General features: G+C 47.2%; 1 protein-coding gene across 1 annotated transcript; it reads left to right on the top strand.

The window, feature by feature from the left end:
- The first annotated feature begins 10889 nt into the window (after positions 1-10889).
- ACKR2 (atypical chemokine receptor 2) lies at positions 10890-21367 on the top strand. Its single transcript, XM_046002997.1, has 4 exons — positions 10890-10983; positions 14305-14351; positions 16455-16538; positions 19512-21367. Exon 4 carries the CDS (start codon positions 19541-19543, stop codon positions 20699-20701), a length of 1161 nt encoding a protein of 386 aa, XP_045858953.1. The 5' UTR covers positions 10890-10983; positions 14305-14351; positions 16455-16538; positions 19512-19540; the 3' UTR covers positions 20702-21367.
- The last annotated feature ends 637 nt before the right edge of the window (positions 21368-22004 follow it).

Genomic DNA, 22004 nt, shown 5'->3' with positions numbered 1-22004 from the left:
ATAAGGTGCAATAATATCTGGGTGGAGCATGTATTCATCCTGGAACAGCCTCTGCTGTTGTTCTGCCCCACGTCTTCCAAGAGCCACTGTCCTGTGGAACGAGAAGGGCCAGAGGGTCCTCCATAGATCTCTAGCGGTTCAGCCCCTAGAGTTGGTTTCTCAGTTTTCTCCCATTGAGGCTCCCTAAGGATAGCTGGGAGGCAATTCGAGGGGGCAATCCTTAGCTAGAGTATGTTAATAACTGTATTAGCTGCTCCTGAAACAAAGGTTGCAATGTAAATTTTAGTTTGGTCTACATGAAATTGCCATTTTTATAAGCCAAAGAAGGTCGACCACTGACAATGTCTTGTGGTATAAGTAGTGGTTTATTCCAGAGACACAGGCAGGAGAGTGGGGAAGTGAGGCGAGGGAGGGAAGAATGTGTTACTCCCATTAACCCTGTGGGTAGCCAGAGCTTCATCCCACTGAGAAGCTCGGGGTAGTACAGAACACACACCTCAGAGTTATTCCAACTCAGGCGCAAGGGAGGCGGGGTAGTTCTGTACCAACTCATCCCAGTCATTTGTTGAAGATGTTTGTGGGGATGGGGAACCACACAGGGTGGGCCGGGGCCAAATGGGCTTTGTTAGCCAGAGCAGGCCCTCACACGAAGCAGGGTACGTCTTGACAGGGGGAAGTGGGTAGCGCATACTGAGCAGAGGAGGCCAGAGTTTGGGAGGACCTCCGCCAGAGCCTGCTGTAGAAGCTCTGCCCCTGGACTCTCAAAGTGCCACTAGCTCTTGGCCGCATACTCAAGTATACAAGTAAACATGGTCATATTTTTCTAGAACAACTTATTTTCTGTTTTGAGACCTTAATCCACAAGAAATTGAAAAATAAATCTCAGTCACTGTGCAGGTCACTCATTTCTCAGAATTGTATCAGTTCTCTGACTCAGTCAGTGCCAAGGTTCAAGCAAGCATGTGCCACCTGATCTTTGGTGGCTTCTGTCCATAGACAGAAATGACGTTGCCTAGACGTCATTTCCTGCCTTCCTGTTGCTCACCAGCCCCATCTATCCACACTTAGCACGATCCCTGGCACTGTCAGACTCTGGCTGGAAGGCAGAGCCTAATGTCGAGACTGACTTGCTTGCCTCAGACCTCTTATCTCCCCAGCCTGGGAAATAATGTTTTAGATGGATATCGGATAGAAAGGGAGGCTTAATGTCCTCAAACTCCTGTACTCCAAGGACAAGGAAAACTTGGAAGAGATTTTCTGAGGTCTGGCTGTTTGAATGGAGGGAAAATCAATATGGGGAAGCATCAATTAACATTTCAGAAGTGCCCCACTCCCATGACCAATGCAGTGTGATCACTGCCTCTTCCATATCTGCTCCCTTTACTACTCATCTCCCTTTATGTTCATTATCACTGCATAACCGAAGAGGGTAAGTTGCCATTTTTATTTTATTTTATTTTTTTAAGATTTAGTTTATTTATTTGAGAGGGAGAGAGAGAGAAAGGGCAAGCAGGGGGAAGGTCACAGGCAGAGGAAGAAGCAGACTCCCCACTGAGCAGGGCTCAGTCCCAGGACCCTGAGATCACAACCTAAGTCAGAGGCAGACGCTTGACTGACTGAGCCACCCAGGTGCCCCAGAAAGTTGCCATTTTAAACAAGGCAAGGGTTCTTAACTTGAGGGCCCATGATCTCATTCAGGGAACCCTAAATTTGGATAGGAAGAAAAATTACATTTTTATTTTCATTAACCTCTAACAAAATTGACATCTCCTTCAATCATGAATGTAAGCATAGTAGTATTAGCAGGACTTCATCTTAAAACACTGTTCATGGGGCTCCTGGGTGACTCAGCAGGTTAAGCCTCTGCCTTTGGCTCAGGTCATGATCCCAGGGTCCTGGGATCGAGTCCCACATCAGGCTCCTTGCTCAGCAGGGAGCCTGCTTCTCTCTCTGCCTTTCCCTGCCACTCTGCATCGGGTTCCCAGCTCCATGGGGAATCTGCTTCTCCCTCTGACTTTCTCCCCTCTCATGTTCTCTCTTACTCTCTCTCTCTCAAATAAATAAATAAGATATTTTTAAAAATCTCCCAACAAACAAGAGTCCAGGGCTGGATGGCTTTCTAGCAGAATTATACCAAATATTTAAAGAAGAATTAATACCTAGCGATTCAGAGACCTGTACCCCTGGGGCTAATAATACATTATATGTTTATTAAAAAATTAAAAAATTATAAAAAAAGAAGAAGAATTAATACCAATCCTTCTGAAACTGTTTCAAAAAAATAAAAATGGAAGGAAAACTTCCAAACTCATTCTATGAGGTCAACATTACCAAACAGACAAAAGACCCCACAAAAAAGAATTATAGATCAATACCCCTGTTGAACATGGATGCAGAAATTCTCACCAAGATACTAGCTAATAGAATCCAAACAGTACATTAAAAGGATTACTCACCACAACCAAGTAGGATTTATTCCTGGGCTGCAATGGTGGTTCAAAATCTATAATCAATTGGTGTGATGTACCCCATTAATAAAAGAAAGGACAAGAATGATTCTCTCAATATGATCCTCTCAATTGATGCAGAAAGAAACGTTTGGCAAAATACAGCATCTTTTCTTTTATTTCTTTTAAGATTTTATTTATTTATTTGACAGAGAAAGACACAGAGAGAGAGGAAACATAGTAGGGGTAGTGGGAGAGGGAGGAGCAGGCTTCACGCCGAGCAGAGAGCCGGATGAGGAGCTCGATCCCAAGACCCTGGGATCATGACCTGAGCCAAACGCAGATGGTTAATGACTGAGCCACCCAGGAGTCCCTACAGCATCCTTTCTTGATAAAAACTCTCCACTGTGGAGGGATAGAGGGAATATACCTCAATATCATAAAAGCAACATATGAAAAACCCATAGCAAACATCATCTTAAACAGGGAAAAACTGAGAGCTTTCCCCTTAAGGTTAAGAACACAAAAACGATGTCCACTCTCACCACTGTTGTTCAACATAGTACTGGAAGTCCTAGGCTCAGCAGTCAGAAAACACAGAGATAAAAGGATCTAAATCAGCTGAGAGGAAGTCAAATTTTCACTCTTTGCAGACAACATAGTACTCTATGTAGAAAACCCAAAAACTCCAGCAAAAAATTGCTAGAACTGATATAGGAATTCAGCAAAATGGTAAGATGTAAAATCAATGCACAGAAGTCAGTTGCATTTCTATACCCTAGCAATGAGGCAGAAGAAAGAGAATTCAAGGAACTGATCCTGTTTATGATTGCACTGAAACCCTAAGATACCTGGGAGTAAACCTAACCAATGAAGTCATAAGATCTGTACTCTGAAAACTAGAGGACACTTACGAGGGAAACTGAGGAAGACACAAAGAAATGGAAAAACATTCCATGCTCATGCATTGGAGGAACAAATATTGTTAAAATGTCTATGCTACCCAAAGTAGTCTACACATTCATTGCAATCCCTATCAAAATACCATTGACATTTTTCACAGAGCTGGAACAAACAATCTTAAAATTTGTATGGAACCAGAAAAGACCCCGGATAGTTAAAGGAATGTTGAAAAAGAAAGCCAAAGCTGGAAGCATCACAATTCTGGACTTCAAGCTCTATTACAAAGCTGTAATAATCAAGACAGTATGGTACTGGCACAAAACCAGACACACAGATCAATGGAACAGAATAGAGAACCCAGAAATGAACTTTCAGCTCCATGGTCGACTAATCTTGGACAAAGCAGGAAAGAATATCCAATTGAAAAAAAGACAATCTTTTCAACAAATGGTGTTGGGAAAATTGGATATCCACATGAAGAAGATTGAAACTGGACCACTTTCTCATACTATACACAAAATAAACCCAAAATGGATGAAACACCTAAGTGTGAAACAGGAATCCATCAAAATCCTAGAAGACAATGCAGGCAACAACCTCTTTGATGTTGACCACAGCAGCTTCTTGCTAGACACGTCTCCAAAGGCAAGAGAAACAAAAGCAAAAATGAACTATTGGGACTCGATCAAGATGAAAAGCTTTTGCACAGTAAAGGAATCAGTCAACAAAACTAAAAAAGCAAACTACAGAATGGGACAAGATATTGGCAAATCATATCAGATAAAGAGCTGGTATCCAAAATCTAGAAAGAACTTACCAAATTCAACACCCAGAAAACAAAAAATCCTATCAAGAAATGGGCAGAAGACACAAACAGATACTTCTCCAAAGAAGGCATACAAATGGCCAACAGATACATGAGAAAAATGAGATACGTGAGAAAAAACATCACTCAGCATCAGGAAAATACACATCAAAACCACAATGAGATACCACTTCATACCAGTCAGAATGGTTACAATGAACAACTCAGGAAACAGATGTTGGTGAGAAAGGAGAACCCTCTTACACTGTTGGTGGGAATGCAAACGGTGCAACCACTCTGGAAAACAGTACGGGGGTTCCTCAAAAAGTTAAAAATAGAGTTACACTATGACCCAGTAATTGCACTACTAGGTATTTATCCAAAGGTTATAAACATCGTGATTTGAAGGGACGCCTGCACCCGAATGTTTATAGCAGCAATGTCCATAATAGCCAAAATATAGAAAGAAACCAGAGGTCCACTGACAGATGCATGGATAAAGAAGATGTGGTAAATATACACAACAGTATATTACTCAGCCATCGAAAAGAATGAATCTTGCCATTTGCAACGATGTAGATGGAACTAGAGTGTATTATGCTAAGTGAAGTAAGTCAGTCAGAGAAAGACAAATGCCATAAGCTTTCACTCACATGTGGAATTTAAGAAGCAAAACATGATTGTAGGGGAAGGGAAGGAAAAATAAAGTAAGAAAAACAGAGAAGGAGGCAAACCATAAGAGACTATAGGGAGCAAACTGTGGGTTGCTGGAGGGGAGGAGGGTGGGGGATGGCATAATTAGGTGATGGGCATTAAGGAGGGCACTTGATGGAATGAGCACTGAGTATTGTATGCAACTGATGAATCACTGAATTGTGTCCCTGAAAATAATGATACAGTATATGTTCATTAAATTGAATTTAAATAAAAAATTTTTTAAAAGTAATATCAGAGGAACGTAATTGACTGCAGAGGGCCGACAGCTCAGCCTGTTCATGCCACCCACTTCCTTCCAGGCTCAGCTCTAAGCACCGATTTCCAAGCCCTCTGTTGTCTTCTTTACCTCGCAGTGTACCCAGCTGCTCCTGGATGCTGTCCCTGACGTCAGGCTGGCTGGACATCAAGTGTTCCCAGAAGCACAGACACCAGCCCTCCTGGGCAGAGTCCCAAAGCTAACAACAGAGTGTCCCAGCTTAAGGAATATGGACACCATTGAGTCCAACTGTACAACTGCCCTACAGACAGGCAAAGTGAGCCCCAGAGAAACCGAGGGACTAGAATCCGTGTACGAAAATCTCTGGGACCGTCTTGGATAGAGTAGGTAATTCTTGGGAAGGATTTCTACATAGAAGTGTACAGCCCCTCAATAAATTTTTACTGAGTGTCTGCTGTGTTACCACCAGCTGGGCTATGATGTGAGGGATCCTCAGATGAATGGGAAATAACTTCTGTCCTAGAATAGCTAACTAGAACTGAGTTAGAAGGGTTGCAGAGTAGAAAGGAGAAAAGAATTAAACAGAACATTCATATATATAGTGGACAAGAGAGCACTGGTATGGGAGCCAGATGGCCCTGGTGATTCCTATCAGTTCTGTGATTCCAGGAAAGTGACTTGCCCTTTCTGAGCCTTGGCAGCCTTGTCTACAAAATGGGTGTGATAACCTCACTTTGCCTACCCACAGAGAAGACATCTGGAGAACTCTAACATGTAATATGTGGTTGAAGACATTTTAATAAATGAATAAATACACTGATTGCAAACAAATATGTTTGTACCAAGGCAAGGGACTGGTATATGGTGGAACGGTCACACACGCCATCCCTTCCTCCGCTGAAAGCGGCCCCCCTCCCAAAGCCGCGAACACAACACACTGGGCAGAGGTACAAAAAGAGAGACAGGCTGGGTGGCTAGAAGGGATCAGCCGGTGGGGGTAGCACAGAAAGAGGAAATGGAAGAGGTGAGATGAGCAGAATTTCCTTCCTGTTTTGCCATCAATGGAGCATGATAGGAAGAAGTTGGTCTGGCGTGAGACTCTGGCGAGACATCTATTCAACGTGAGTAAACATGGGTGTTACAAGAACTTCTAAATTGGAGGGCAAGTTTGCAGTTTAGAAATTCCAACTTGGAGAACCTAGAGAGAGTCCAGACTGACTCTGTAATGAGCTTGGCTCAGAAAGGGATGAAGTTTGTCCAAGGAAGACAGAGAAAATAGAGAGAAAAGGACTGAGAATGAGGCAGAGCTGGAGGCAGGGCCAAATGGGGGCTCTTCCAACAGAACCCCAGCTTGTCAAGTGCTGGCCGAGCTCTGTCAGCAAGTCAACTGCCCAGCTCCCTAGCCTGGGCTCCATGAGTAGCATCAGGCACTGCGTACAGATGAACAAAAACCCTGACTATGAGGAATTTGCAGGCTAGCAGGGAGTCAGACTTGCCCCTGGACAGTATTTCCCCTACAGACAGGAAGCTCAAAGCAAGGCATCAGGGAGGGATGGAGAGATTGGTGAAGCTTCTGGAGGGGAGATGGGCCTGGAGTTGACTGGTGGAGGACAGGAAGGGTCAGGCTGCCGGCAAAAGTTGCACAGATTCAAGTCCTCAGCTGACAATAGAAGCGGGTGTTTTGAAAATGTGATGTCACTTTTTGCTGTAATGCTAGATGCGGCCAATGTGTTCAAATTGTGTGTTCGGAGTGTGTGAGAACAGTATGTATTTTAAGGTCTGTATTCTGAGGTTGAAGCAGCATGATCTCCTGAAGGAGAGGGCCCTGTGCGTCTCAGCTGCCTGGCTTCAGAGGCTAGGGTCTGCACCCTTCCCAGGGCGAAGAACCCTTGCACACCTTAAAGAGCAAGAAGATGAGGCAGAGCCTTCTCCTCCCAGCCCTCTTCTACACGGGAAAGTCCCTCTTGTCTTTAGGTAGTCTGTCTTGCAGTAGTGCCCCGCTGTCTTTGCTTTGGCCGCTCTTGGGATCCGTGGAGAACAGTTGGGAACTAAACCCCAGGAGGAGAGTGCTTCCTCTGCACCAAGGAATATGGTAAAGTGCCGCCCAGCTGTCTGCCACCTGACTTCTCGGCTGGCGGCTATACCCGCGCTGGGCAGAGAGGAGCGGGTCAAGGATGAAAAACGCAGGACATGTGAGGTCATCAGCTGGTGCTGCTACTGGGACGGGCCTGGGTGGGTCTACGGAGGGCAGGATGAATTATGGAAGAGCCTACCTGGCCAGGGTCAGCCCTTCCTGGAACTCCCTGACCTGGAACGATGAGTGACTTCCCGTGGCTGGGACCTGTCCGTTTCTTTGCTGGGAAAGTGCCTCAGTGAATTCCCTAGAAACCTGGCCCTCGGTGCAAGGGCTCGGAATCTGCCCTGCACACAGGGAGTGGTGACTGAGGGGCCGTGGCTGGAAATTCAGCTCAACAGGAAGCAGATGGACTGAAGTATTTCGAAAGAGGATGAGACGATTGAACAGAAAAATTGATGATGATAATAATGGAATAAATTTAATACTCCTAAGTCCATAACAATATACATAAATAAATTGAGAGAAGGGCCAACTCTTTCTTACGGTAAAGTCCAATTAGTAAGTGTAAAAAAAAAAAAAAAAGATGGAAACTGTGAAAGAGAGTTGCTGAGGTAAGAGGTTATAGCTCCCTGAGCTGGAATTTTTGACGCAGGCATAAAAACTGGTGTCATTTTGTAATGTTCCTGGATAAATGGCTGAGCCTTGCAGATTTTGGCATAGTTCTACAAGATAATTATTACTGGTACTGGCAGAGGGTGAAGCCAGGATTCCAGCCCTGCCAAGGTTACCACTCGGGCAACTGGTTTGAGCAACAGCATGGTGGTTCCTCCCTTTCTGGCTAGAAGTGTGATGGTGCCCCAGATGGAAATGCATGCAGCCCTTCTAGGGACGCCCAGCTGCAACTCTGGTCACGCCTGAGGAAAGCACACTTCTGTCAGAAAAGCAAGACGAGGACCCACGGGGAGATCAAAACTTCATTAGGATATTGAGGAATTAAAGAAGGACTTCATGCTGAAAAGCGAGGAACTCTCCAACTCTCTCATGAGTTACCAGTGGCAGCCCTCGGGTGCAGTTCACTCTAAAATCCCAGATGAGGGGCGCCTGGGTGGCTCAGGGGGTTAAGCCTCTGCCTTCAGCTCAGGTCATGATCTCAGGGTCCTGGGATCAAGTCCCGCATCGGGCTCTCTGCTTGGCAGGGAGCCTGCTTTCTCCTCTCTCTCTCTGCCTGCCTATCTGCCTACTTGTGATCTCTCTCTGTTAAATAAATAAAATCTTTAAAAAAAATAAAATAAAATCCCAGATGAGCCCCCACTGAAGCACGAGGTTCATTAAATTACCCAACTGTCATATTAATTGTCTCCTGTTTTGTTTTTGTTTTTAAAGATTTTATTGGTTTTTTTTTTTTTTTGAGACAGAGAGAGAGAGATAGAGTGCACTAATGGGGAGAGGGGAGGCGGAAGACGAAGAAGCAGGCTCCCAGCTGAGCAGGGACCTGGATGCAGGGCTTGATCCCAGGACCCTGAGATCTTGACCTGAGCCAAAGGCAGACAGTTAACTGGCTGAGCTATCCAGGTGCCCGTTTTTGTTTTTGAAAAAAAAAAAAAAAAAAAAAAAATCTCCCAGGAATGTCCTGAATTCTATATGTAAATAAATACAAATCTCTAGGACTTAAATGTGACTGATGTGCTGAAATGCAATGTAAATAAACTTTACCAGCACACACACACACACACATATACACGCACACACACACGTGCGAATTATGGAAATAGAAAATCACTGTTTGGCAAACAATACAGTAATAATTATCAGCACCATGGATGAATGAATATTAATATTTGTGGGCAAAAGTTCCTCCCCACAAGTTGCTTATTAATTACAAAGGAATAAGTAGTAATTTTATGGTGGAAAAACCTGGCAGACACCATCTTACTGGGTGATTAACGTTAACACTGCCAGTAATGAGACATCTTGAAATCATATACCTCTGGTATAATGCACTGAGAAGGACACATCACCTCTGTGGGGTTCCTACCTAAAATACATAACTGTAATTTAACCTTGAAGAAGTATCAAACCAAAAGTTAGCGATGTTCTACGTTCCTCTTCAAAGCTATCAAGGTCATAAAAGACAAAACAAGATGAAAGAACTGCCCCGAAATGGAACGGCTGAGGAGCCACGATGATCAAATGCAATGTGGGAGTCTGCTTCAGATCTTGGACCAGAGTAAGGACAACAGTGAGATGGTTGGCCACATTTGAATAAGGTCCGTAGAATGGTATTGTGTCAATGTTCATTTCTTGGTTTAGATCATTATACTGTGCTTCTGTGGTTAACATTAGGGGAAACTGCCTGACAGGTGTATAGAAATTCTGTGCACAATTTTTGCAAATCTAAAAATTATCTTAAAATAAAAAATTTGAATAAGGTGGTGGGGGGAGGAGGAAAGAGCCTAGATTCTAGAACTTAGCTGTTCTACTTCTCTTGAGAGACTTAATACAGAATGAAAACAAGACAGTCTTTAAAGGTTATCCATCCCCAGGGTGGAACCAGGGCTCCATGGCTTCTGTTGGCCATCTCACTATTCTTTATCCTTCCAGCATTTATTTGGCCTGGAGAGACTTGGAGACCCACTCACTTGGAAGGTCCTTTGCTCCCCTCTATTGGGGTGAGAACCCATCACAGTTTGACCTCCATGCTAGGTGGCCTGTGGACCCCGGGTCCGTGCCCATCTCTCTGGGGACACTTAGTTCTCATCATGACGGTCTGAAGAAGACAGGGTCCCCACCCCCAATGCAGATCTGAATACCAAGGCACGGAGAGGTGAACCCCCCATCTCTAGATCACACATAGGTACACACAGAGCCAGATTCAAGTGTGGCACTGTGTGACCCCAGTGCTAGTTCCTGTGACCACCAGGCATCATTCTGTTACTGCTTAATTCAGGTAGGGACAGCAGGACCAAGCTCCTGCTGTGTATCAGGCTCGCCGTGGGGGTGGAGGTGGAGGTGGCTGAGATGTTGCCCCCAGACCACAGGTGCTGTCCTGGCAAAGAGTTACCCTCACACTGGCATGCATATGGCAGGCAGAATGTCACCACACGCACACACATTCAATGAGTTTCTGCTCTTGCCTGGCCCTAGTGTCAGGGTGGTTGGTCAGGTACGGTCCTTGCCCTGGGAGTTCCTGACCCAGGAGGAGAGCAGACAAATAAACAGGCAGAGATACATGCTGTGCTGGGAGTCCTGGAGGGAGAAGGACAGGGGAGGAGGGAAGATGGTTTGGAAAGTCTAGGAGATGAGAATGTTCCTGACTCTCTGGGGAGGCAGACACGGGTCTGCTTGGTGGGAATTTTGGCCGGGGGAGATGTGGGGGAGAATGGTAGTCAGATCGTGCCGGAGAGGTGTCTGAGATCAATGCAGCTGGATGGAGTTGGGAAAAGCTGCCTAGCAAAGACCTGAAGGTCTGGCCTGGAGCTGTTCATATCCTTGGCGCAGCAGCCCGGGAACTGCTCCAGAGAGGTGTGGTTGGGGAGGAGTATTTTCTAAAGTCATTAGATTGTCTTGGGATGGGGGGAGTTGCTCCTTAATGAGGGGCAGTCCTTTGGGCTTGACTCCTTTCCAGGGAGGGAAATAGGCTGCGGTAGGCGCACAGGGATGCTCTGTCTCTGCCTTAAAAGCAGGATGTGTGCAGGGCTGATCCCAGAGGGGGAGGATTCATACTCTCTCTGCACTTCTCTGAGGAAGCAGGACCCAGGCGCTGCTGCTCTCCTCCTGGGTGAGATTGGACACCCCCAGGCAAGTGGGTCTGGCTCTGGTAGGTTATGGCCATGGTGGGATTGGGGTGGGCCTTACCCGGGGGGCTGCAGAGAGGGAGACTGGATCCAGTGGCTTGGAGAGTGGCCACAGGTGTGGGGAGAGGGAAGTGCGAATGGGTCAGGTGGAACATTCTCTCTAGGGCAACTCTTAGAGCAATTGCCTCAGCAGCTGTGGAATGAGGCAGTCTGCTGACCCCTTTCCCCTTGACTCCAGCTCTGAGAATCTGCTTTGGTGGATTCTGGAAGTCCCTAAAAGTTGGTATCAGACAACTGAGTACCTCAGGCATTCCCTTTCCTCCCTGGGCCTCAAGTTCCCCATGGAGACAGACAGGGATGGTCTTTAAAGCTCCCCCTCCCAGGGATGAGGTTCCCCAGCTGTGCGGTCTTCTTTTGCATATGTCTGCATTCTCTCCTTAGACCACCTTCTTCTGCCCCAAACAGTCTCAAGATTTCCTCTTATCCATCCCGGGCTGAGCCAAGGGTTATTTTGGGGCCTGGAAGGGAACCAATAGTTAGGTGCCAGACACTCATTTGATTATTATAAACACTCCAGGAAGGAGACATTTGCTAGGGAAGGCTCAGAGAGGTTAAGTAATTTGCCCAGGGTAACTCAGCCATTAAGAAGTGGACTCATCTATTCTGTTTATTCTTCCCCTTCTTCTGCCCCAGACAGTCTCAAGATTTCCTCTTATCCATCCCGGGCTGAGCCAAGGGTTATTTTGGGGCCTGGAAGGGAACCAATAGTTAGGTGCCAGACACTCATTTGATTATTATAAGCACCCTGGGAAGGAGATATTTGCTAGGGAAGGCTCAGAGAGGTTAAGTAATTTGCCCAGCCATTGCCCAGTAATTAACTCAGCCATTAAGAAGTGGACTCATCTATTCTGTTTATTCTTCCGTGCTGCACCATGCTGAGTGTCCCACCCACCCTGCGGGTAGTGGAGGCGGTGACTGTGTTTCATTCTGAACCAAGCATCATGCTGAAATATAAATGCAGAGAGCCCTAGTGGTAAGATTTCAGGCAACAATGAGAGAGACAAAGGAGGTAAAAAAAGTGATTCAGGAAAGACATGAAAATCATACCTTCTTCTCCAGCAGCAGCTCCTTCAAGTGTTGGGCTCTAAAACCACTTTGTTTTTATTAACTGAAATAAGCTTTGGGAGGAGGGGTTGCCTTGTGATTTTATCAATGTCACAAACATCCCCAGTCCCTGATAAGAGCCAGGAAACATTGAGTAATGTGGGGTCCCAGGGAGCACGGGGAGCAGGCGGGCCTCGCATCTCCCTAGCTGCTCCCAGGGAGCAGGAGTCAACTTCAAAAGCCCTTATGCCCTGCAGAGGACTGGACAAAGGCACTCTCTTCCAGCCAGGCTCTGTGATTCCACAGACCCAGGGAGGTGTAGGGCAGTGGACAGAGCTCGGGACATGAAAACAGACAAGATACAGCAAAACATTCCCAAGATTATTCCTGGAAGCAGTCAGCCTCTTTTCTAGTTTTTTTCTCTTCTATTTCCGCATTTTACATGGCACATATGTTACTTCGGTAATCAGGACAAATACATGCTAAAAAAGTAAAGAGAGAGAGAGAGGGAGAGCGTGCCATGGTCCAGGGCTCTGCAATTCAGGACTCTGAGGTCAGCCGTGCCTGACTTGTCGTGTGGTTCTGGGCTTCCTGAGAACCCAGGGAGGTGACACCCACTGCCTCTAACAAGGGACCCAGGACGACTTGCAAGGAGCAGGCTTAAGAGTCTGAAGAGGTAAGGAGCCCCGTGTAAATGTCAGGACCCAGTTACTGTTGTTTCCACTGTGTTTTATACATCACAATGAATCCTAATACAAGGCTTCCCAAAGCCGATCATGAAGAGGGCAGCTGTGCCTCCCATGAGTCTGAGGGCTCCCAAGCAGTGGTGCTCCCAGTGTGTGGTCCAGGGCTCTGGCCCTGAAGCTGCTGCAGGGACTCCATTTCTGACCCTGTAGCACACCTGCCGAGTGTCCTTGGGCAAGTTAGTCCCCCTCTCTGAGCCTCAGTTCCTCATTTGTAAAATGAGAATAATAATAGTGCTTGTCTCACAAGGTTGTTGGGTGAAGTGAGTACATTAATACACAGTAAGCTTGGCAGAGGGGGACTTTCTTTGAGAGGCAGTGTGACTTAGTGTGGAAGAGCATGGACTCTGGGAGAGGCGCCTGGGTGTCTCAGTTGGTTAAGTGTCCGACTCTTGGTTCTCAGGTCATAATTTCAGGGTTGTGAGATCCAGCCAAGCCATGTGCTGGACTCCACGCTCAGCGTGGAGTCTGCTTGAGATTTTGTCCCTCTCCTTCTGCCTTCTACTCCTCTCCCCAAGTGCGCTCTCTCTCTCTCTCTCTCTCTCTCAAAATAAATAAATAAATAGATAGATAAAATCTTTTTAAAAATCTGGGTTGCAGTTCCTGAATCTACTACTCACTTGCTGTGTGATCTTGGGCCAGTTCCCTAACCTCTCTGTGCTTCAGTGTTGTCAGCTATAAAAGGGGGCTCATAATAATACTGAACTTCTATAACTTCTGTAATGTAAATGTGAGGATTGAATAAGTCAATACAAGTAAAGCTCCTCGCCTCAGCACCCAGAACGCCGTCAGGGCTCTATGGCGTTAGCTCTATGGTGTTACAATGATTGGACGCCATTCACTCCTCACAAAATTCTTTTCTGTGAGCACTCTTTATTTTATGGGCCAGAAGATAGGCTTGTGCAAGTCAAGGGCTCCAGGATGGAAGCCTTGACTTTGTGTTAGGGCTGGCAGGACCCTAAGTTCAAGCCCAAGGGCCTTCCAAACCAAGCAGTGAAGCAGAGACCCAACTGAGTTCATGAGTTCTCTCCCAGTGCGCCATTCCTAAGACACTAAACTTCTTTCTTCGGGTCCTCCTTGTATGGCTGAAATTTCCTTTCCCTGTTTTTCATTCACGTACCATCAGCCCCCCAGACTCTTCCATTCAGGCACCCCCAAGCAACAGTAGCAGCCTGATGGGTCACTTCATCTCTAGTCCCCATCCTCCACCCTTGTCTTTTAATAAGCAAGCCCAGACTCAGCCTGCATTCAATGCCCAGCTCTGTGACTTAGTAGCTGTGTGGCCTCGGGCAAGTCCCTTAGCCTCTCTGTGACTAACTTTCCTCATATGTAAAATGGAGATGACAACAGCGCCTGCCTCCAGGAAGAAATGAATGGAGTTCTGAGAACAGAGCCTGGCCCAGCATAAGTGCTATGGAAGCGGTGGGTATTTATTACTGTTGTTGAAACTGTCACATAGGCAGTAAGGTTTAACATCTGGTGTTTTCTCAAACCCAGGGGGAAGAAAATAGAATGATTTCCAGCTGTGACCAGTTCACCCAAAGGCAAGTATTCCTCTATGTATGTCCCAAGGCCAGAGCACTTTCCGCGGTTGGAGAGGGCGTCACTTCCTAACTTCTTGCTTCAATTTTTCCAGCCACAGCTAGGCCAGAAATGCAGAATGGTAAAACCAGATTTATAGGCAGAGGGAGCCCATCCCAAGCTGGGCCAGGGTGGAGTCTTGGCCTTGGACTCCATCTCCACCCCAGTCCTCCCAGGGCAGTTAGGGGAGCCTCCTGAGGGAGGAAGCTGGGGGTGATCAGGGGGCACATCCTGTAACATTGGTCCAGGGAGGCTGTGCCAGCTGGAAACAGCACTTGAACATGACTCAAGGAGAGCAGTGGGCCGGATGTGCTCCACGGCTAGGGGCTTCCAAGGCCACTGTGGCAGGGCTGGCCCAGGCTGGCCCCACACAAGGAGGGTCTTGGCTCTGCTGTGTCCAGGGCACTAGTGGGGGGAGGGTGCGGGGGAGGCAGAAAGCCAAGCAAGGCAAAAATGTGGTGGGAGAAGAAGGGATGAAGAAAGGTGACAGTACTGATTAAGTCCACGGTCACGTGCTGAAGGCTTCTCAGATGCCAGCCCTGTACTAGTGAGTTCCAACTCCTGCCTCACAGAGGAGACAAGCCATTCTCACAAGGTGACTCCACTCAAGGAGACAGGCACCAAGGCTGAGGAGTGGACTTCTGTGAGTGCTGGGGGTTGGGGCAGGAGTTACACCAGGCTAGAGGCCTGGGTAGGCTTCTGGAAAGGGAGAATTGGGGTTGCATTTTAAAGGATATGATTTCGAAATTGTAAGGAGGCCAGCATAATTTTTGTTCACTAGGAGTGATCTCAGATGTTATTCTTGGTTTTACATTTTGAAAGCTGGTGTGGCTTTTTGGGGCAATATTTGAGCTTGTTTGTTTGTTCACTAGTCACAGCTGTACTGGGGGCAGCATGTTCAGTACGACCGTGCCACGGGGCACCTACACGTGACTCTGTCCCAAGGGCGCTTGGCTAGAGAGAAGGGCAGCTACAGGATTGATGTGGCAGGTGGAGGAGAAAAGGTGATGGAAACACAGACAGGGACAGAGGGAAATGGACAGGGGTAGGACAGGCTTCATGGGGTCTTGATCAGGGGTATTCCAGTAAAGGTTTAATAACCAGCTCTCAGGGATGGAGGTGGTGGTGGGGGCACAAGCAAGAAGGAGGGGAAGCTCCAATTTGTAGCATTTGCAACGGTATAAATAGCCCCACCATGATCAATTTCAAGCTACCAACTTAACATCCCCAAATGCGGAATTGGTTAATTCTACGATAGTTTGTTGGATGCCTCCCAGATGTTGCATAACTGGCTCTCATAAGCCTGTGGGAGCTGTTCCAGCATATTAACAACTTTGGCTATTTTCTGCCACTGGTTACTAAGGTCAGAAGTCCCACTACCAGAAGCCCATCTTCAACTTCAGGTTTGGCCATACTGAAAAAGGGAGCTAGAGGGAAAGGGTCACCAGTTCTGCCTTATATTGTCGGGGCCATCTAATCCTGGGTCCCTGATTTGTTGATCTGAAGCTGGGGGCAGTGGGACTCCACCCATTCCAAGCCTCAGTTTCCTCATCTAGAACATGGGAATCACAGTAGTATTGCTTCCCAGAGCTATGGTGAGGATTAAAGGAGAAAATTGCATCCGGGTGTTCCGCTCTTGGAAGGAACTCGACTAACATCGTTGCCTTCTTGCCTAGATGGACATAGCAATATCCTCTCTCTTGTTGCCTCAACTGTGACTTCTCTGAGAGGCCCAGGGAGGCGCGCCCTAGATCCTCAGGAAGGGACATTACTCTCCGGCCAGAGATTCTTCCTGAGTCAAAGCTGGAGCCAGCCCAGGCTGGCAGCCTCAGGAAGTCACAAAGACCATGATGTTACTGCTCCAGAGACAAGCTGTAGTTTGCCTTTGTGCCCTTGGCTTCGTTGTTGGGGAAGCTCTGCTCACCTCACCTTTGTTTTCCCTCCTCTTTAAATCCTCCTTCTCCACATAATTCCCTAGATTTCCCCAAAGTTTCCATGGCAGAACTTCATATTGCTAATTCATACTAGCATGTATATAACTGATACCCTCCTTTATTCCTCTCAAGGTATTGCTGGATAAATCGAATGAATTCAGGCATAAAGAAAAGTGAACACAAAGACCAAAAACCTCAGTGAGTCCAGAGGAACAGGTAGGTCTGAGTTGACAGGGACCTGAAGGGCAGTCTGGAGCATGGGTTTCATGGTCTCAGAGTTCAAGGCAACCTGGAAAGATTCCCAGAATGAAACATCAGGAGGCCAGAGGCCAGAGGGAAGGGAACAGTGTTCCAAGGGGAAGAAACCTTGTAAAGGTGATCTCATCCTGCCCAGAGCCTGCTGACCCTGACTTCTGGCTTTGATCAAAGCAATCATCAGACTGGGTTGTTTGTTAAAGAGGGGACTTTGAGAAACCAGGTCAGGATCAACGTCAGTAATGCTGGCTGGACCAGAAGAGCTGGTGTTTAGTTAGTGACAATTTCTGATTAATAATCCCCAATCAGGCCCAAGTGCAGAAGAGCACTTGCTCCTCCCAACCCCAGGAGTTCATGGACTCCAACACCAGCCATGGCCCTTACTGCTGCCTAGGAAAAGGAGGGGCTCAGGGACAGGAGACCCCAGATGCACAGGAGGGAAATGAAGGAACAGGAAAGGAAGTCACAAGGCAAATTTCCAGAGGCCAGTCCAGAGCCCAGCCCTAGATAAAGCCACCCAGGCTGAACTTCTAGGCAGACCTAGGGCATATGTGTGATTTTCCCCATTTGGCAGATGCCATTTGATAGGAGCCCAAGGGTGGTGCAGAGGTTCACTGAGCAGGAAAGCTCAGGGGTTTCCCTGGGAGACATTCTGTCTTGGCAGCATAGTATATTTCCACCAGCTGTGAAGTCCAGGTGTCATGCATATAGGCTGGGTCAGCTGAGGCCCTGAGTCAACAATTCTTTCAGAGTTCATCCTGGCGGGAAAAAAGAGGCAAAACTTCTACCAGGAAGGATTGGGGCAAATGTTTGCAATGTACAAGTAAGAAGCTAAATCCCTACCAAAAAACCTCTCAAAAAATAGAATCCCATCCATCAAAACAAAGAACTCTTCACAGAAGACATACAAAAAGGCATTGAACATATTAAAAAGTTCAATCTGTCTTGAATCAAAGAATAACAAATAAAGCACAGAAGTGCAAAGTGGGCTTGATTTGTATTTCTTGGTTTATGAACCGTAATCACTAGCCTATAGGCCCCACTCCAGAGGCCATGCATGATTGCTTCCTTGAATGACGCTTTTTTATCTCCTAATCTCTCCTCCAAAACCCTCTTCCTCATTGGCAAACAATCTAACGTGTTGAACATGAAGTCTATCTCCTGGAACACAGAATGGGAATCATCACATATTCTTATCACTGGCACATGTGAGGCTCTCTCTTAAAAATCATTTATTTTATTTTTTAAAGATTTTATTGAATTATTTGAGAGAGAGAGAGAGAGAGAGAGGGAAGGAGAGAGAATGAACAGGAGGAGGGGAAGAGGGAGAGGGAGAAGCAGACTCCCTGCTCAGCAGGGAGCCTGATTGGGGGCTCAATCCCAGGACCCGGGATCATGACCTGAGCGGAAGGCAGACAGCTTAACCCATTGAGTCACCCAGGTGCCGTTAAAAATCATTTTTAATAACACAATTAAAACCTGGGAAACCACTGCCCCAGAGGGAACTAACTTGACCATAGACAGTGACCTACCCTCCTCTCACGCCTCTGGCTTCTACCCACGCAGCCCCCATCTTGAATGCTGTGCCTATCAGTTCCCTGCTTTCCCTTTCATCTCTTTGAACTCCTTCAAAGTATTTTTGTTTCATTTGTTTTAATTCTATTAAACGAGTATCTTGTATGCATTTTTATTGGACTTAGAAATGTTGGACATATTCAAATGGCAGTGAGGAGGTAGAGATTCTCAGATGGTGGTGGGGTGGGGGGCGAGGAAGGAATCGCGATGTCTCCCACGTTTCAGTCCTAGGCGACTGAGTACTTGGTGGTGCCATTCAGTTAGAGAGACGCAAGAGAGGAGAAGACACTCATGGGAAGACGATGGCCTCCGTTCTCAACAAAGCAATAATTTAAACTAACATTCAGTGAGTACCTACTCTGTTCTGGGCACTCTTTTCTTAGAGTGTGAAGTGCTCTACATGATAGATCACATTTAAGCTTCACAAGAACCCTACGAAGTAGTGACTGTTATGAGTAGTATCATTTTAAATATGGAAGAATGGGGGTATGGAAAGTTTAGTAGGTTCTGAGTCTCTCAGGAAGATGGATCTTGCCTTTCTGCTTCAAAACTACATATACTGGATAAAATGTTTTTATTTTTAAAATATTAAATATTTGTAAATAAAATATTGATATAAAACTAAAATTTTAAATGAAGTGTTTTAAAAAATAACAAAACTAAGGGAAATCCTTAGGTGATAGAAGTCGAGAAAATTGAAAGTCAGAGCGGACACACTAGATATTCATGCATAAAATAAGCCACGGAAGAGAAGTGCTTGTTAAAAAAAAAAAAAATAAGGGGGCGCCTGGGTGACTCGGTGGGTTAAGCCTCTGCCTTCCGCTCAGGTCATGATCTCAGGGTCCTGGAATCGAGCCCTGCATTGGGCTCTCTGCTCGGCAGGGAGCCTGCTTCCCTCTCTCTCTCTCTCTCTGCTTACTTGTGATCTCTCTCTCTGTGTCAAAGTAAATAAACAAAATCTTTTTTTTTAATAAGGCACACAAAAAAGAATAATTATAGGGCATTCATGAGGAAGAGTATGGAGAGATAATACATAGGTGAACTGGTATCCCCTAAATAATAAAGAAAAATCTGAGAGACATTATCAGTTCTTTCAAACGATGAAGGAGAAAATAAAGAAGAGAAGCCATAATGAAAGAGGGGAGTCCTATGAAAACACCTGAGGTTAAGCCACCCACCTCGGGTGACATATGGGCTCAGGCTCCCCACACTTGTGCTCTTCCTCGCTAGCTTACAGGTACTGATGTCGATGTGAAGAGTGTGCAGGGCCTCCCAGAGCAGTAGCAAAAGCAGGTTTGGAGAAGGGTAAAGAATGCCTGGTTTCATCTTCTTTCCCTCCCACCGTACTCTGGCCCACAGAGCTCCAGAACTGAGCGTGTCCTCCCAGCATGGCCGCCACCACCTCCCCTCAGCCGCCCACCATGCAGGTCACAAGTTCTGAGAACAGCAGCTCCTTCTATGACTATGAGTACTTGCTGGACCAGGTGGCTTTCATGCTCTGCAGGAAGGACGAGGTGCTGGCCTTTGGCAAGATCTTCCTGCCAATCTTCTACAGCCTGATCTTTGTGCTGGGTTTGGGCGGGAACCTCCTCCTTCTAGTGGTCTTGCTTCGGTATATACCTCGCAGGCGGATGACTGAGGTCTATCTGCTGAACCTGGCCATCTCCAACCTCCTGTTTGTGGTGACACTGCCTTTCTGGGGCATTTCCGTGGCCTGGCATTGGGTCTTTGGGAGTTTCTTGTGCAAGATGGTGAGCACCCTCTACACCATCAACTTCTACAGTGGCATCTTCTTCATTAGCTGCATGAGTCTGGACAAGTATCTGGAGATCGTCCATGCTCAGCCCCACCACAGGCTGAGAACCCGGACCAAAAGCCTGCTCCTGGCTGCCACAGTATGGGCTGTGGCCCTGGCCGTCTCCGTCCCTGACATGGTCTTTGTGCAGACACATGAAAACCCCACGGGTGTGTGGAACTGCTATGCAGATTTTGGGGGTCATGCGACCATCTGGAAGCTCTTCCTCCGTTTCCAGCAGAACCTCCTGGGGTTTCTCCTTCCGCTCCTTGTCATGATCTTCTTCTACTCCCGAATTGGCTGCATCCTGGTCAGGCTGAGGCCCCCGGGCCAGGGCCGGGCTCTAAGGATCGTCATAGCGCTGGTGGTGGCCTTCTTTGTGCTGTGGTTCCCGTACAACCTCACCTTGTTTCTTCACTCACTGCTGGACCTGCAAATCTTTGGGGAATGCGAGGTTGCCAAGCAGCTAGACTATGCTCTGCAGGTGACCGAGAGCATCGCCTTCCTTCACTGCTGCTTCACCCCCATTCTCTACGCTTTCTCCAGCCGCCACTTCCGCCAGTACCTGAAAGCTTTCCTCGTCACTGTGCTCAGGCGTCACCAGGCACCTGGACCAGCACAGGCCCCACTGTCCAGCTGCTCTGAGAGTAGCAGACTCACCGCCCAAGAAGAAATGACCGGCATGAATGATCTCGGGGAGAGGCAGGCTGAGCTCTCCCCCAGCAAGAGTGATATGGGGGAAAATTCAGCCTGAGTGACCATACCACTGTCTGGTGAGAGTGGATGGGACCTAGCTCTGTTGGGCATCCACCCAAAGCCCTCTTTCTAGAGGCTTCAGGGACCATGTTGCCACACCCTGTGGTCATCCAGGAAACCAGACTCTCGTGCACGAATTGCTAGAGTAGCTTCCCAACCGACTGCTGTGCTTCTTGTCATCATGCTCTCCTGTCATCTGATCTGCACCCACAGGCCAGAATGATCACCTCACCCGCAGCCATCACTCCAGTCTTCCTCAAAGTGGCCCCAGGCTTGCCACCCACCAGTTGGCTCCCTTCACTGGAGCTCAGCTGGGGAAGTACTGCTGCAATATTATTTAATGTCACAGTGTTGATGGTGGCTCCAAGGGTCCAGCAAGCAGGAGGGGTGGGAAGGGTTCCACTATGAGGGTCTGGGGAACTTTACTGGAACGTGAGAGTTGGCAGGTGGGAGGCAGAGTGAACACGTGCTCCCAATAGTCTAGGAGGATCACCCTCCCTCTGCTTCCCATGTCCCCTCCCTGGAGACTTTGGGGTCCCTAGGACCTGCACAATCAAGTCTAAAGTCTTTGTCCAGCTTCAAGACTGGAGCTTTCACAAGAAGAATCCCATTTACCAGCTTGCCCTTATACTCCTTCATTACGTCTCATGTCCTGGACACCAGGCACCCCTTGTTTCTTTTCTTTTTTCTTTTCTTTTTTTTTTTTTAAGATTCTATTTATTTATTTGCAGAGAGAAATCACAAGTAGGCAGAGAGGCAGGCAGAGAGAGATGAGGAAGCAGGCTCCCCGCTGAGCAAAGAGCCCGGTGTGGGGCTTGATCCCAGGACTCTGAGACAATGACCTGAGCCGTAGACAGAGGCTTAACCCACTGAGCCACCCGGGTGCCCCACCCCTTGTTTCTTACACATTCCCACCTCCCTGTTTTATGCTTACCCACTCTCTTGTGCAACAGGGGTCATTTTTCAGCCAGCTGTCCTCTCATCCTTGTTCTGTAATGGAATTCTGCTTGCTCTGGGAAACCACTTGTTATTCCCTCTGCCTTGTGCTTTGGGTGGCATTCATGTAGAGCACATGACTTGGGCCATTTCCAGCCTTATCTTTCCCTGGCACGGTAATTCATTTAGGATGGGCACAGGACCCAGATAGAGCTTGTGAAATGCAGCAACTAGAACATGCTAGAATAGAGGCATGAGATTGAAGCCAAGAAGATGTGTGGTGTGTGTGTGTGGGGGGGGGGTTCTCCTTCATCAACTCCAACTTCAGAGGATGAGGTGATAGCCCAGTGAGTGTGCAGACCCCG

This window comes from Meles meles, chromosome 4 (genome assembly GCF_922984935.1).
Source record: "Meles meles chromosome 4, mMelMel3.1 paternal haplotype, whole genome shotgun sequence".
Classification (NCBI taxonomy): domain Eukaryota; kingdom Metazoa; phylum Chordata; class Mammalia; order Carnivora; family Mustelidae; genus Meles; species Meles meles.
This window is presented reverse-complemented; position numbering and strand designations above follow the sequence as displayed.

Excerpts from the sequence above, each read along its gene's own strand:
- ACKR2 (XM_046002997.1), top strand. The coding sequence starts at position 19,541 with ATGGCCGCCACCACCTCCCCTCAGCCGCCCACCATGCAGGTCACAAGT.